Source organism: Lethenteron reissneri, chromosome 12 (assembly GCF_015708825.2).
Source record: "Lethenteron reissneri isolate LAM-NWPU_2019-01 chromosome 12, ASM1570882v1, whole genome shotgun sequence".
NCBI classification, from domain to species: Eukaryota; Metazoa; Chordata; class Hyperoartia; order Petromyzontiformes; family Petromyzontidae; genus Lethenteron; species Lethenteron reissneri.
Window position 1 is genome coordinate 8,577,397 of NC_083790.1, and position 17,401 is coordinate 8,594,797.

Consider the following 17,401-nt stretch of genomic DNA (forward strand, 5'->3'; position numbering starts at 1 on the left):
CGGGACATTCCCCTGTGGAGCCTGTGCGTTGAACTTTCTCGTGTCGTCCGTTCCACTTGTCAGTAAATCGGTGAACTCCTTTGTGAAATTGGGTACCAGTTGCATGCACATTTTTTGTTGTTGTTGCAAACAACACGCAGAAACGTGCAATAAAAAGAGCACACACAGTCCTTTGTGCATACACTAAAACCATGAGCATTTCTAGAAGACGTGCATTCTGGTTCTCGTGTCTGAGGTCATAATCCTTAGACACGTGACCAAATGTCACCGACTAACAGAAGCAGTGATGCAGTGATAACTGTGGACTCGTCAGCGCAGGTCACCAATGCTCACCGCTGTACAGTCTGCCTCTGGAAACCTTGTATGCAAAGACTCCACTTCCAGACTATTGGGCCCATCAGCTTGGCTCACACCAACATCAATCACATCTGTGAACGATGGGAAAAGTGCAGAATTTTCTCCCCCAATTTACGGAATAATTGTTTGCTTGAAGGTTAAGCTTGGGTAATGCTGCCTTTGTTTATTTATAGGGTTATAACTCCTCTGTGTATGAAGATTTGAGAATGTGCCATCTTCCATGGGTCACTCATAAAATAACTGTAATCATTGCAACGCTAAATTAACTCCAATATATTATTGTATTACAAAACAAAAATTCAGCAATACTTTTTACTCCAAAGTATCATTCAGTTTCCTGCAATCCTAGGATTAAGTTATTATATATTAATGTAATGACAGGAGGTACAAGTTATAGATCAAATTGAGTTACATTTGGCTTGGGAATTTCACAGGGGCCAAGTTATTCCCACATACAGAAGCCCAGTCCCCCTCCCCCACCCCCCCAATTATCGGATTTTGTTTCAGTGAATCAGTTGAAACGACATCATCGCTCGCTGTCGAGCACGAAAATAACAACGCTGAAACTTCAAAATACATCGATAATTGTTTTTTTACCCTTCTATCTAAGAACAAAACTGACACCTTTTTTACAAGGAGTCATGTTTGCATAGACCACAATACCTGCAGTCATAATGCAAACAAAAAAAAACATAACTCTGATAATGTGCACTGTCCTTGAAGTTGATTGGTCCACACTCGAGACAGCTTTCCTTAGAGCCTAGTCTCACATGGGTTGGACCAGATGACGCCAAAAGGCGCACATCAGAGTTATGTTTTTTGTTTGCATTATGACTGCAGGTATTGTGGTCTATGCAAACATGACTCCTTGTAAAAAAAAAAAGGTGTCAGTTTTGTTGCAAGATAGAAGGGTAAACAAACAATTATCATATTTTTTACTGGCAAATGAGGTTCCAATGGTTCAAAATACATCGTTGAACAAAATTCCGTGGACGCCCTCACCATGCCATCCTACATCGCATCTAACATCGCCCACGCAGAGTGGTGCAGCAGGCATGACTGGCATCCAATGCGGGCGTGTTGAGAGCAACACAATGGCACGATTTTGCACACAGACCTTCTGGCTAACCGCTACAGCGATTGACTGTCAGGTGGTACACATCTATGCTTGGAGATGTTTTCTATTTAGTTGCATTGCTCAGTCGTCTTACCCTGACGGCGATGGCAAGTAAACACATTGCAGTATTTCACCTATTCGCGTGCGTGTGTGGGGGGGCATGTGTGTGTGTCTGTCATTTTTTGCAGGGTGAAGTTGGAATAGAAGGCCCAAAGGGAGTCCTTGGATTGACCGTAAGTACAAAATGGAGACCACACATGACGACACTTATAGGCTGGGGCAGTCTCATTGTTTGACACACTGACATGGAGACGGCTAACCACAGCATTTTCCACGATTTTGTTTCTTTTTCTAGTTGTGTATTCTTTTCCAGGAGAGGCAGTCATCTATCTCTGTCTACAAATGTTATTGAGGCCTACATTCCTTCAACCTGAATTCATCCTTTTCTCCTCTCTGCATTCCTACGAACCTCCGCAGAGCATTTGCACTTCTCTGCGCCATCCCTAAGTATCTGAACATCTGTAAAAAGAGCTTCATATCTCATCGATTTTCCTCCAGTCAAAATAAAGATTCGCATTCGGATTTTTTCGGTCCGAGGAGGGAACCACATTTGTTACTTGGTCCCAAAATGTTGGCATAAGCTCTTCTCTAATTTAAATCTGAACAACCTTTCGACCTTCATAGTAGCATTTATGTTCGAATAGCTTATCATATCCATAAGCTATTCGAACATAAATTTTACTGTGATATATAACTCGAGTGTAGAGACCCCATAACATGTTTGCTCTTGTGGTCTGGTTATGTTAATACATTTTTAACTTCACATGTTGTAAATGCCCATTCTTATCTTACCCAGACTGCTAATAACTGTCAAGTATGTAACAATGTATGGGATTCACGTATTAATATTGCATCCTATGCCTCTGATAGATACATCATATTGTGCATGTATGAATATCTTATTTGGGGTTTATATAAATGATATGCAAATGTTATGCTGCTATCGTACTTAGGCTGAGGAAGTCAGGAAAGAGACACAACGCCAATGAGACAATAGAGCAGGACAAAAAAAAGAATGGATTTTGAATAGAATTGCAGCACCAAAAAGTCAAAGTATTCACTGGAAGGAGAGAGATGTTGCATGCCTACTAATGTACGTGTTAAACGCACATCACACTCAATGATGAATAGCTCACCCAAAGAATCCCTGCCACTTTCCGCATTGTGCCAAAATAATACATCCTTGAGTCTCAATATCCATGGCATGCTGCACATTGTTGAACGTTGTTTTGCTGTTTAAAAAAAAAACATCATAAGTCCTATGGCTTTGATAAAAAAAAATTGCATCCATCAAAACCCACAACACTGACAAAGAAATATGGAACAAAAGCGAGAGAGTGTGCAAAGAAGCAAAGAGAGATGCATGCTGAGGATTATGTTGACAGACGGAAGAGGATTACATGGTTCAGCAAACACACCCAAATCAGAGATGTCATATTGAATGTGGAGGAAATTTAGTTGGCTGGACAGAACACAATGCTGAAGGCAACGATGGCTTACGGATGACAATAGTGATGGAATAGCAGCCAAAAGATACAACAAAGACAAAGATCCCCCATATAGCCTTAACATACTGTTGGGGCAAATGCTGATAGCGAGCGCCTATGAAGATCGGCCCACCACACGATGGGGTGGGTAGCCAGCACCACCACGGCCGCCTTTGTCTCCATAACGGCGATGTTAACACATTGCACTGAGTACTCATTTGAATCTGAGGTCCAGAATTGGTTCAGCTAATCGTCAATGGTGTTGGCCGTGAGCTCGCTAACCGCTGCACTACCGCTACCCTACGAGAAGCAACACACCCAAGTGGATATCCGCCATGAAGATGAAGCAACGAGATAGGCTATCTTATAAGATTGATTATGACGCGTAGAACCATGAGGAATGGTGACAGCATGCGGATGCCTTCATCCACCAATGGATATTGGCTTATGATACTTATGAATAGTTAATTTTGAGATAAAGGCATTGAACGGTGCTTTGCAGATTTCCAAAATATTTCCCCAACATTTTTTTACAAAACAAAGTGCAGCCTGCAAATGCGACTGGTCATGTATCAACACAGTGCCAAATTTACAAACGTAAACTGGATCACTTCACATTCCCACCTCCTGCCCACCCAATCCTATGGAATGCTGGTGACGCAAACGCAGAGATGTTATAGAAACTGTATTTTTTTTTGTAGTAAATCATCTTTTCTCCCTGATCCGTTGTGGGAAATCATCTTTTCTCCTCCATCCTTTCTGGTAATGTCATTAAGAGGCAAGGCACCAATCACGTCCGCTCTATCAGAAGCCACACAAGCAGCTGACGACAGAGACCCATTTCCTCATTCCCCTTCTCTCTCAGCAATCGTCCGTCCACAGCCTTTACATTAATATTTTTTTTCACAAACCGTGATGACGTGCCACCCTACCCAGAGCAGCTGTAGGGCCTCCGTTTCACTCCACGAGCCATAGCTATTTGTCTCGGGTCACCACTGCATGGTGATGGCATCGTAAAACGTGTCTCAGGTTGACATCTCTGAAATTCGAATTTATCTAGAGGGCCCCTCAATGTTCTGCGTTGCGATTTTACAATACGTTTACACGTTGCGTTTCTTGACCATTTGAATACTATTTAACGGTCCGAAGCTTTTTATCTTTGTCTGGCCACATGTGCTGGAGCACACCTATATTGCGGTGCTTTGGAAGCAGTGGTTAGTGCGCTTAGATTTGTGAAACTCCCAAACCCAATGGGCAGCATGCTAGCCAGCAGATGGCGGTACCACAAAGGGGTAAGTGAACCCGACTGTGTAGACGTTTGTGTGTTATTTTCCTCGCCTGTACAGGTTTTCCCCAGGCACTTTGGTTTTCTCCAATGTGCAAAATGCTCTACGGGAAAAGGAGTTTGCCCAACTTAGAAATGCAGCAAGCTCCTTAAATACAGCCCTGAGCGTCAGCAGGGCTTTCCTGTGCATATAAATGACATCTTATTGAATGTATTTTTTTTTCTTTTGTGTTTAAGGGCGATCCAGGCCCTCAAGGGATCATTGGACCACCTGGTTTTCTGGGCCCTAAGGTAGAGGCAGAAATGCCTTAACCCCCACACTAATCTCTCGTTTACCCCACTGACGATGATCCAGATGTACCCATGTAGACCAATTCTTTCATTGCATTAAATGCACACACAATTGTATGGTAATATAATTAAAATTATTGTAGGTAAACAAACGATGATGTTACACCTGCATGATCGGTTAGGTCACTTACGTAGTAATGTTGAATTACATCTGCCTGAAGGCTGAATATTGATTTAGCCTTAATGTTGATGGCCCCATATTCCTTCAATAAAACAATTTGTCAGGATTGTTTTGTGCTTTTTGGCTGATCCTAACCATTTTGAGTCAATGTGGTTTTAAACAAGTATTAAACGTTGGGGTAAAGAAGGATTGAAAGTTGAGTTCAGGAATGCGTGGATGAGTTGATGGATGCACTTAGAGCTTACACGTTTTTTTAAGCCGAAAAAACATTCGCAATTGTAAGATAATATTACAGATAATATTACAGATTTCTTTTAACGGTTGTGCTAAACAGGCTATGATTGATCTCTTGCAGGGGTTCATGGGAAGCATCGGAGAGCCGGGAGTGAAAGGTGATAAGGTGATCTGACAATTCCTTTAACATACCACGTTTTGTCGAAACGGTCTTGCGTTGAGATGAGGCCGTCTGCTTGCATTTTGTGAATGCTAAGAAAAAGGATTACTTAATTAAAAAATACTGTTCAGGATAGAACAGGGAATAATCATTTCACTATAACTTTAACCCTGACTTTAGCTCATTCTCAGGATTCATAATGAAGTCTTGGGTGATTGGTTTTCTCACCTGTTAGTGGTAAGAGTAACGTTAAATACAACTTATCCCAAATTACGTTTCAGGAAAATATATTTTTGCACGTTAATATCGGAGCTTCTTCACGTGCACTTTGTGCTCTCCTGACATCTGCAAAAATCTGGAGAGTGTAAATGTTTAGCAGGGCGATTTACAAGACCCCGAGTTTGGAGATTCTAAGAGGCCAATCACAAGTTTACTGCAAATGTGTTCTGGGAATATTATCCAGCGAGGCATTTATCTCTCGTGTTGGGATGTCTTGCATGTGTCATACACAGGGCACGACAACCCATTAGGCAGTGCATAAGAGGTTCTTAGTCTGACCATTCATACACCTGTGCCTGCCTATAGAAAACACTTGCATGAGTTCTGCCTTAGCTTGTATTAATTGAAATAGAAATAATTCCCAAATAGGTATTGCTGTGTAAGCAGCAACTCGTCAGAAGGTTTGAACTTCCAGGAGTGTCATCTGTAATCGGCAATTGCATGCGGGGAAGCATTCTAACAATACAAATGCCACAACATGCAACCTTTTTTGCCAGTATCAGAGGATAAGAATAGTTTTGGTGTTTGAACATCTTAACACCTGTTTTATTGCCAGAAATGGTAAAACCTATTTTTAATACAAAGGCCTTATTTAATTTATCATCTTTTGTAACACATTGCAAAAAAAAATGTCTGGAAAAGACCAAAAGGAAGTTGAATCATTAACAGAGAACCCAAGATGATAGATTTGAAACGGAGGCGATATTGTGGCCAATTTTCACACTGCAGTTGACCGAATTCTCCACTACGGGGCACTACCAAATAATTAACCATTTGGCACCTCACGACATGTCCCCGACTTCCGAGCACAAAGTCAACAAACAGAGTTTGCATTCATGTTCTGGTCACTAACGTGGACGCCACTCAAAATCCGGCTTCAGAACCCACGTGGGCACAAGCAAGTTGCCAGGCTGACACGGCATTGAATCAGAGTGCAGATTATCGCACGGTTTTGTCCGGCCCAAATAAACCTGTGAGCATTTGCATGTATACGTACAGCCCTTTTGTCAACCCACTGCTGGATGAGGGCCTCTTTGTAGGTCGTGGTGGCTATTTGATCTTACTTTACCATGGTGGTCACTGCGGGTTGGTGAAGGTGGGGAGCATAGAGGCATGTGAGTATAGTACAATAATATATTTTGCTGCATTGCTTTCTGCTGACCACTATGTAACCCCGCAGTTGCCTTTAGCACCTGGTGTGCATGTTGGTCACCCGTACAAGCACCATGCAGCCTCAACCCTACATAGCCCCCAAGGTCTGAGATCAAGCACAGTCCGGTTCATTTAGTCCTTGGGCCAGCGCAGAAATTGGTACCACCAAAGATCGCAAAACGTCAGTAGTCCCGATTCATGTATAGAGCTAATAAGAGTGGATTATTTGAAAACGCCACACATTTCACATGGTTATCACAGCATGTTCTGCTATTCGGTTACATAAAGAAAGTGGATTATTTCTACCTAAGTAACTTTACCGAAAGAACCAAAGAGTATTGATTCCTGCAGTCACGAAAGCTTCAAATCTAGATTAAAGTGGATCAACTCTGGTAATGCCACCACAGGTGGTCCTGACAGGTGACATATCTGTTCTTGGTTCATGGACTAATTTCATCATAGGCCTCTCCTGGGTACGCAGACAAAATAATCAAGTCCAAAAAATGTGGCTCCTGGGTTGCTTGGGCTCTTTATTGGTTGTTTGGACAATTGGTAGTTATAATGGCCGCATTGTTGCATAGCAGCAAACATTATGTATGTTTTCCTTTCATTGAAAGGTAATTTGCTTGTTTGTAATTGAGACCACAGAGCGAGACTGGGACTGAATTGTCAAGCTGGAGCAAAGCTTGTTTCACCTGTGACGGTTTCAGCTGTGATGCAGCGCCGCTTGCCTTGGGCTGTTTTGGTGATGTCTCCCAAAGTACCGCGCCGTGATGTGTGCCCCATGCGTGTGGTGTGAACCGCAGGGTGATGAGGGAGCAGCCGGAATTCCAGGCGAGATAGGCTTCCTCGGAGACAAGGTGAGTCAACTTTACTGGGTAACAACGTACACATTTCAGCAGACTTCCGTTCTGTCTCCACGTACGAATAAAATATTTCTTTGTAATTGATTCATCGGCTTTGAAGACCAATATTATCAAGCAGAATTTGTTCTTTGGTTCTTTCGGTAAAGTCACATATAAAGATAAAATAATAAATTAAATAATAGCATACGACGTTTCGATTGCAACACAAGCAATCGAAACGTCGTATGCTATTATTTAATTTATTATTTTATCTTTATACGTGACTTTTCCGAAAGAACTAAAGAATAATTCCTGCAGTCACGAAAGCTCCAAAATTAAGATTGAAGCAGAATTTGTTTAAGCAAACTCCAAACCAGTTTCGACCTTCTGTGTTTCATCAGCAGTGTCAGGTTTCTTAAGCAATTGTTGCTGGGTTGCCAAACGCTATTGGCAAGCACTCTGGCTAAATGACTGAGCCTTGTTCAATGCAAAAGCGATAATGTATACAAACTTATGATACGTTGTTGTGGAGCATTACTGGTAACATTCATTTAAAGGCAGACCTCCATTCTGTGTCTCCACAAACAAATATAAATGTATTCAGTCATTGGCATGAACATCACCAGAGCAGCTCATTATTCCTGATCCTTGTTCTACATGAACTATGCAACTTAAGGGTTTTACGTTGTTTTATGGGGGGTTTTATTGGCTTTTTCCTACCCTAGAAGCAGCAATGCAAGTTTTAAACAGGGTGCACTTTCACGTAATAAACATTATTATTATTGCTGTCTTAAAATGGCTGTGAAAGAATGTATATGTTAAGGGCATAATACGACAACAAAAAGACACGTGGGCTGGAGGTCATTATATTTAGGCGGGTAAAAGTGGCATAGATGAACGAAGCGTGCTAAATTTCTCACTTTTCCCATCCCAAAATGGAATATGCTGTACATTACCGATTAATCCTGTAGACTCCCAATAGCTCTTTAAACTGTCCACGATGAACGTAAACAGTTGCAGTGGATAATCGTGTTGCGTTTTAAAACGATGATAACAGTCATAATACATGAAGGGCATAATTTGAACTGTTGACAAAATGCACCGGGTGTTGAACTGCCCTTTCCCCGAGGATTTACGCCCATTGTTCTGCTACTCACTGTGCTCAAAGCAGGAGCCTCCTGATTCGGGCAATTTCTTTTCTCGTCGCCAGAGCCTTTTTTGTGTCACGTTGTGCTGCAAAGCAAAATTCAGCAGTGACAGTTGTGAACAACCAGGAATTCTTGAAATCTGAAGGTGTGCCAGAAAATGCCTTTTGATGCATAACCTAAACACAGACTATGGGCTGAGGAATCGGAGACCTCTCTGTTTAGACTTGTCAACTTGGAATGTAAAAATGCTCCAAAACATGCTAATGTGGCTAAACGAGAGTAGTAATCATTATATAGTCGTTAGCACGTTTAGGGTTAATGTACAGTTCCGCTAGCACCTTGTGTTAATAGGGCATGGTGGTTGATGTCTCAGGCTTAGATTATTCAAGATTATTTGAGTGAGACACCCACCTACAGGGCAGAATACTTGTAAGAGGCAGCGCAGAAAATAGGTTGCGAACCACTGTGTGTGGGGTTTTGAACAGAATTCTGTTTTATGTGGAGGTTTGCTCCAGGCTGTCCGCTTTCATGCTGCATGCTAATTCCTACTAAATGGACTGTTGCCCAAACATCCTTATTAGCGTGGGATCTTCCTTAAAAACGAGTCTTGAGACTTGGTGAAGATTTCCTGGATACACAGAGAAATGCGCTATTGTACCATTAATAAATATATGTCACAGCCCTCTGTCAATTCACTGCTGGATTTAAACTTTAGTTACCATTCGTCTCCATGCTAGCCACCGCGATTAGTGACAGGGATGGGGTACCTTGTAACTGCCACAGATGTTAGCAATGGCCAAGAAATCGAACTCAGGCTTATGGGCTCACAGTGCAGTGCTGCAATCACTACATTGCCACTCTACCCCACTGTATCGTTATCATGTTATGTTATATATTTTTTTAAAGTTTTGCTGGCTGGCTGGCTGGCGCGCAGGCGTGCAAGTGCGCCGTAGTAACTTTGCCGTAGTAACTTTGCCGCGCACATTTGCTTGATGATGTCACCCACATCCCACGGCGTTGAGCTGGGTTCGTGCGTCACTCTGACATCTCTCCCTCTCCCCCACCCACCCTCCATCCCGGCTGCGTATCTCGTGCAAATGCGTGGGCCAGTGCTAGCTACGATTAAAATAACAATCATTGACAGCCCTTTGACAATTCACTGCTAGATGAATGCCTACCCACGCCGTGTCGGTAATGGGAGTTGTTTAACTAAACTAAACCAAGCAGGGCGGTGTGGGTTTGTGAAAGGGGCTGTGGTGGGTACGAATAATTCAGATATCCCTCACCTTTGGCCTTAACTTTGGCGGGGAATTGTACATAGGTCGCCGGGGTCACAGTGCGGTGCATTAACCACTGTGCCCCCATTTGACCGACTGCCCATTTATCTTCCTTTGGCATACATTTGTGGGCATTGCTCAGGGAATAAATCCCAAGCAAGTATAAACCTAGGCTTGCCAGAGTGTCCTTAAGAGCCCTTTCTGTCACCAGGCAGAAAGCGTCTGATGAATTACCAAGCCGCTTGACAATAAATCCTCGGCCATTGCTTTATTGTGACGTGAAGTGTTTGGACTGTGACGTGCAGCCTCAGCCAGCAATGATGCACATTCGTTTACAGATAACCTTAGGTCCCTCCCTCCCAACACAGGCTGCCGGGGTTGTGCGAATACTTTTTTTTAAATAGAACCCATTCGGCATGGCTAGCTCATTCCAACGAGGATTAATTTACCGAATCTGCAGAGAATCACATGTTAACCTCAAATGCCTTGTAAAATTCAGCTCATTGTTCTAACCCTCATATGCAAACCAATAGAGAGATATCGTTTAATACTGTAAATATCTCTATATAGGTCAATTACTATGTGCGGTATTAGCAATGATAATGTAGATTGGAGTAAAAGCGATGACAAATGATATTGTATCCATATTAGAGTTTTTTGGGGGGTTTGATCGCGTAAATATAAATGTGTCGCTAAATCCGCCACCTTTCTTCACATCCAATTAGTAAGGTTTGTCCCATAAACAAAACGTGCCAATTCGTCATGAGTTCAGCACACCGGTGTGTTGGAGAGTAAACCCACAACGTTTACAATTCAAGTACCGTCTTGTCAGGTTTAACGACGCATTTATATTCACGTGGTCGAACCCAAAACAAATCTGTTATGGATAATATTGGTCGAGAAAGCCTACGTGTTAAATAGTACATTGTAAATAAACAAGTCGATCGGGTATGTTTATGACTGCAATCCTCATGCCAAAATTTATGTATACTGCTGTTATGTTCAGCCTTTCCATGTCATACTTGCAGAACTTAGCCAAGGCACTGCATTGGTTGACACACTTGGTCCTTCCTGTAGCTGATATAGATTGAGAGGTAGGATTAGGGTTAATTGGGCTTGAGCCAAAGCAATACAGCTGTGGATTAATATCATGTTACACTACGTCCCGTTATGCTTCATCATTGAGCATTCAAGGATATTGTATTTATATATGTTCCTGCTGTAATCTATCATGCAAAAACTTGTCTTGCTTTCACCTCATTCGCTCTAGTGTGTCATGCCAGAAGTGCTCTCCAAGTATTCACTGAAACAACTGCGGACAAATGATTCTGATATTACGTTGACTTTCCCAGGGCAACCTCGGCTTTCCTGGTCTCCCTGGGCCTATTGGAAATCCTGGAATAGCAGTAAGTCGACTACCTTGTTATTTGATCGAACACCAAGTTATTTTTCAGTGACACATTCTGAACATCGCTTGAGGCTAAATGTAAAAGCGACAAACACCGCCAATTTTTATACTTTGTCGAATACTTTTCGTTCTTTCTATTTTTCCAATGTGCCTACATCTGTTCATTATGGACACTTGCATTACCCATGATTATTATTCATTATCTAAATATCTCTCTTCATATAAAGTCTGGGTAGAAACAGAGAGAAATGACCTGTTATGTAAACAACTGAACGATGATAATCTTTGCTTCAGGGAAAAACCGGGGAATCGGGACCGCCTGGTCCCCCCGGGTCTCCTGGACCAGAGGTTTGTAAGCGGTACTAACACTGAATTCAAACAACAGATTTTAAAGATGCAATTGTAGAAAATCAATGAAATAATATAGATCTTGGAAATTTGGCGATTACATTTTGAACACAAATCAATTACGATTGTGTTAACAGCATCGTCGCATGAGAATCTAGGGGCAAGCAGTGTACTATGTGGCCACATTCCACATTAATCGAACGCCTTCTCTTTATAAAGGGCACATTTGTTTATGCTCTGCGTAGATGGGTTCGTTTGCACGTCAGTCAAAAAACTAATTTTCATACGATCGATTTTTGGTTTAGTCGTTTGTGACCGGGCTGAGACCATCAATTTACTCCTATGTTTGAGAATGCAGTTTAATCACACTTGGCCAAGATCTAAATCATGATCTCAAAAGTGCCATCTCAGCACTGTCCCCTGAGCCACGTGACCACCACCACCCCCCTTACATGATTTAAAAGTGGTTATCATACTTGTAATATATTCCTTCTATTCCATAGTTTGAATGGTTTTAGATTAAAATGTAAGTGTACTAATATTTTTCGTTTAACAACAAGTTATGAAGTGGTATATTGACACTACTCTTATTTAATAACATTGAAACATCTACACATTTATTATGGTTTCTGTAAACTGTAATATACATCAATAACAGTGTAAAATTTATTGTGTGGATTTGTCGGTTGAAGTTATGCAGCAGATTTACTGCAAGCGTTCGCTCTACAGCCATTGGCCTTGCGTCATCGTTCATAGCAACGTAGGGCATTAAACATCAATGTGCAGGGCTGAAATGTCACAGGATTTGTACAGTCCGAATTTAAAGCTTTCGTGACTGCAGGGATTCATCTTCTTGGTTCTTTCGGTAAAGTCACGTAGAAGGGAAGTAATAAAATAATAAAAATAAAACATAATAAAATAATTCTCATAACGTTTCGGCTACAACGCAAGCAGCCGTCTTCAGGTGAAGAATGAAACACTGCCAAGCTTGGAGCGTATATATAAGCTGGGTTGGAGGTGGAAGAAGAGCGCCTTGACAAAATAATTTGCATATCAAGATTGGTATTACCTTAGAGAATGTATGATAGGTGTGCTTCTCTCTAAAGTAGAATGTGTTTGTGCTTTCACAGGGTTTTCCTGGTGCCATTGGATCACCAGGTATTAATGGACTTGATGGGCCAAAGGTAAAATTATTATATTTTTTTCCACGCTATATATTTACACTTGCATTAAAATATTTGTATCTGACGGTTGAGCGACAGGTCGCTTGTCATGTGGGTACTCCCCTCCCACCTTTTCCAAGACGTGTGGCCAGCGTGGAAGAGTAGGCCCAATACCCTTTAGTGGTGCTCTCTGGAACTCCCTCTAGGGAGAGGTCGTTCCACCAGCAGTGACACGAGCGAGACATTTCAGGGCTGCACCGTTACCTGTTGCTGTCTAAATTTATCCACGTTACACACTCCTCGCTTTCCATCAGCCAACAGTGACCCAATGAATTTCACTGACTGCGCAACCGCAGCTTCACAAGGTTTTTCTTTACTCAGCGCAATGCTGAAAGAGCCAACAAAAGCCTTCATCGCTGAAGCGGCGTTTCAGTTTATATAAAAAAAAATAGTTCACAATTCCATGTTTCTGTAGCCTTTTAATATACGGACGTCAAATAGAGCCTCACGTTGACTTCACGCTCGCGCCCGTTTTAATTTGCCGGGCGTGCTGAGAGACGGCGTCACGATGACCGCCCCAATGTTTTTTGGTTGACCGCTCAAAGCCAACTACTGTGCTAAGGTGTTGTGCAAGCTTAAATGATGAATAGTGTACTGCTGTTAACTTCGAGCACTGTTTACCGATGGTGATGAATAGTCCGTACTGTAACGAGCCGTCTATGTCAACAAGGGGATGTGGGCGACTGTGTTTATCCAGCACTAACATTGGAATTTTAATTTTGTGTTTGTTTTTTCCTGCAAACAGGGCAAGCCAGGATCCCGAGGCCCACCAGGACCAACGGGCCAGAAGGGACTTGACGTTAGTACCAGTCCATTTTTGAATGCTCTCTGGAAAGACACGAGGAAACACACACACACATGCACACAAAATACAATCCTATGTATAGACATCTGGACTGTTGAGCCAAGCCGCCATTAGCGAACACCTATGAAGTCCGGCATAGTGCTCAAAAGGGGGTAAGTGGTCAACACTCCACCTAGCCGTTTTTGTCTCTAGGCTTAGTTGACCTAGGGTAGGCCCAGGACAGTTTAGATATTCGCCAATTGGTGTTATCCTTGAGCAGATGTTGAACTCGAGTCGCCGAGTTTGTTGGGCAGTGTGCTAACCACCACATTAACACTCCACACGTAAACTCACACACAAACGCTATCCTAATCAAGCACCATGAATATTTTAGCTGCAGAATTAACACTCAAAGGCATATCGAGTAAAAATGCAGCTATCCTATCGAGCAATGACACTCCTTGAGAATCAACATGGTTTTGCCACTAATTTTATGCCCTTGTCATCAGATATTGAACATCAATCGGCCACTTCAATGGAATCCTATGTTGGTATTTGATACACTATCTAAATGCAACGCTGTGATGGACAGTCCACCAAACTTTCCACGTAGGGCAGGCTCTGCCAACTTTATTTTCCAATAAAGGGCCATTGTTAGGCAAAAACATTATATAGGCGGTGGCACCATAACATATAATTGGAGTGCCGTTTGGTGAATCTGAAACCGCCTGGCTTGGGATCCTCGGCCCTAAAGTATTTGCAAACGTGCACAGGCATGTCAGGACTGCAGACGCACACGTGCTCATGTTCAGCTTCATTTGTGTTGGAACCTTTCCAAGCCAACAACCTTTAAATGCCGGACGATATTCCAAAACATTTAAATATTCCAAAATGAACAGAAAAAGCTCGTGTTATTTTAAGTGTCCTCTGCTACAAAGCTGGGTTCAGGCATGCTTGTGTGTGTACATGCGTGTGTGTGTGTGAGGAGCAACCCGAGTTCGATTCCCACTCACGGCCAACACCAGTGACGATTTTATGAACCGGTCCTGGGCACCTCCCCTAGTTCGACTCACCCTCAGATGACTACCTCGTGCAGTGTATAAACATCGCCACTAGGGAGACAAAGGCGGCCGGGCGTGTTGTTGGCCATCCACCCCTTGTGTGCCGTGCCGGCCTTCATAGGTGCTCACTAACAGCACTTGCCTCAACAGTATGTTAGAGGCTATACGGGGAATCTTTGTGTGTGTGTGTACACGTGTGTGTGTGCGCGTGTAGGAGCGGTAGTGTAGCGGTTAGCGCGCTGCGCTATAAACCTGGCGACCCGGGTTTGATTCTCGCTCACGACCAACACCATTGACGATTGTCTGAACTGGTCCTGGGTCTCTCCTAGGTCGACTCAGCCTCAAATGAGTACCTGGTGCGGTGTGTAAACATAGCCACTGGGGAGACAAAAGCGGTCGGGCGTGGTGCTGGCCACCCACCCCCTCGTGTACCGTTCCTTCATAGGTGCTCACTAACAGCACTTGCCCCTACAATCTGTTAAGGCATATACGGGGGATCTTTGTCTTTGTGCGTGTGTGTGTGTGTGCATCTCATCTCTTTTTCAGGGAGAAGAGGGACCTTTGGGGCCACCAGGAATTCCAGGTCCACCAGTAGGTCCACAATACACATCCTCCCGGTTCCTATACTGGACTAAACTCACGATTCAGACTTTGTTGCTACTGACTGTATTTGTATATACTAAGACAGCATAAAAGTGCCACTTAGATCAAATAAAAAATTATTATTTGTTGATGCTGCTGCGTTGGCAGTGGTGCACAAGTACAGATTCCAATAAAGATCAACACATTCGTCAATAACACTGCCATAAAATATATATAAAATAGGTGACGTTTCAGGCAATGGTCCTTCGTCACTGGACATAGGCCAGCAGAGTTAGAGATATCGCCTTACTCCATATGTGCTGTGAAGAAGGACCATTGTCTGAAATGTGGCTTCTGAGATTAGGAAGCCATTGGAGCTATGCACTTTTAAATCTCGATTGAAAACTCGTTTCTTTAGAACATTTTTTAGTGTTTAGTTTGCTGTGCTTTCCTCTTCACATCCGATTAGTACGGTTGGCTATGTACAGTGCAAAATAAGTTCAACATACATACATACAAAGTTCACCTATTAAGTATATATTTTAAGGTGGTATGTGTTGAGTTTTTTAGATTAAAAAAAAAAATTTTGCAGTCATGTGCACTTGAGGCCAGATGGGGGAGTCTGGAACAGATGTCCGTCACACCGCGGCAAAAGGGGGCATGAAAAAGACGTTGACCTTCCGTTAAATATAACGCGCGTTTCATTCGGCCAGTTTGCTTGGCTGCGGTGGAAGTCCGGAACTAACATCGACCGTAACCCTTGTAATTTTTCAGGGAAATCCCGGAAGCCAAGGCTTTCCTGGGAAGTCCGGACCGGATGGACTCAAGGTAGAGCTCATGACCTTTTCCCCTTCTGAATACTGGCGAATGTTGCAGGTCCAAGAGACACCTGGACCAAAGGACAAGCATCTCTGTTTTTGACTGTTTGACCTTGGCTCTTAAGCAGGTGTTCGGAAATTGAAATCCATTGGCCACATTTTTGGCGATCTTTTTTTAATAGTTAAATATTGAGATAACAATAATACTGTATATATATATATACATTATAAAATAAATGAAACTGCTGAAAATCTGACCTTTACCTGTGGAATCAGGGTTAAAATTAAGTGGTGTATTGTTTACAGTACAGCAGCAGAAAATGCTGCCAAGATGATCATGCTTAACAACTGCTGCTCCAAGCCAAAGCAAACTAAAGTTAAATTATTCGCATTATATGAGAATAGGTTTTACCCATGTTTTTTTGTTTGCATGTTCACCACAATTATATGTGGTTAATGCAGACATGATTCCTTGCAAAAGGTTTCAGTTTGGTGTTTTAACATCTTAACACAACTGTTTTATTGCCAGAGAGGGTAAAACATTTTATTATATTTTGATGCTGGCAAGGGAGGTCCCATGATCTTAGCATTATATATTTACACTTTTTTAAATGACTCCTTGAAAATAATTACAAACATCAACAATGCATCGAGCTTGGAAGAAATGAGCATATGCCTCCTCGTTCTCCGTGATGCGAGTATCCATTGGTTTTTTGTTTTGCGTCTTGAAATTTGGTTGTGTTCAGAGGGCCTACAAATTACGCTGCGTTCAGCGCCGTCGAGATTCTTGCTTCCACGATTGTGGAATTCCCTTCCTCGGTCCACGCGCGAACCTCGCGTCCTGTTGTGCTTTTTAAATCGCGTCTTAAAACTCACCTGTTTTGACCATCGGCTTTCTCCGTAACTTCCGCTTTATCTAAAGCCCGTTGAGGACCTTGTGCGAATTGGGCTACTGAATACCGAGTTTATCGTAATTGTTGTTATTATTACACAATTATTAACACGTCATTTAACGATGCTTACTCGTGTGCACGCATTTGTTTTGATGTGTGTACGCAGGGTGAGACTGGTGACCCCGGAATTCCTGGCAAAATTGGAGATACTGTGAGTAACGCATATCCGCGCAAATATCAGCGACCACAGCTGAATTCATTAATGCTGACTTTATCACATTTTCAGTTAAACTTTATTCATTTGTGACATCAGCATCGGGTCATAAGACAACGTATCTGTGTGGAACTCTTACAGAGAAATGGCCTGTGGAGGCAGATATAACAAATAGCTACTTTTGAGATAACCCTTTT

At 42.5% G+C, this 17,401-nt stretch overlaps 1 protein-coding gene across 4 annotated transcripts in view; it reads left to right on the plus strand.

Moving 5' to 3' along the window:
- The window catches only part of COL24A1 (collagen type XXIV alpha 1 chain), a 159,907-nt gene that overhangs the window by 83,651 nt on the left and 58,855 nt on the right, over positions 1-17,401 (plus strand). For all 4 annotated transcript variants that reach the window (XM_061550648.1, XM_061550651.1, XM_061550649.1 and 1 more), the window contains 11 exons: positions 1,663-1,707; positions 4,544-4,597; positions 5,134-5,178; positions 7,410-7,463; positions 11,226-11,279; positions 11,576-11,629; positions 12,760-12,813; positions 13,598-13,651; positions 15,244-15,288; positions 16,054-16,107; positions 17,157-17,201. In XM_061550648.1, coding sequence (XP_061406632.1) covers positions 1,663-1,707; positions 4,544-4,597; positions 5,134-5,178; positions 7,410-7,463; positions 11,226-11,279; positions 11,576-11,629; positions 12,760-12,813; positions 13,598-13,651; positions 15,244-15,288; positions 16,054-16,107; positions 17,157-17,201 — 558 coding nt within the window. The remainder of the gene's footprint in view (positions 1-1,662; positions 1,708-4,543; positions 4,598-5,133; positions 5,179-7,409; positions 7,464-11,225; positions 11,280-11,575; positions 11,630-12,759; positions 12,814-13,597; positions 13,652-15,243; positions 15,289-16,053; positions 16,108-17,156; positions 17,202-17,401) is intronic.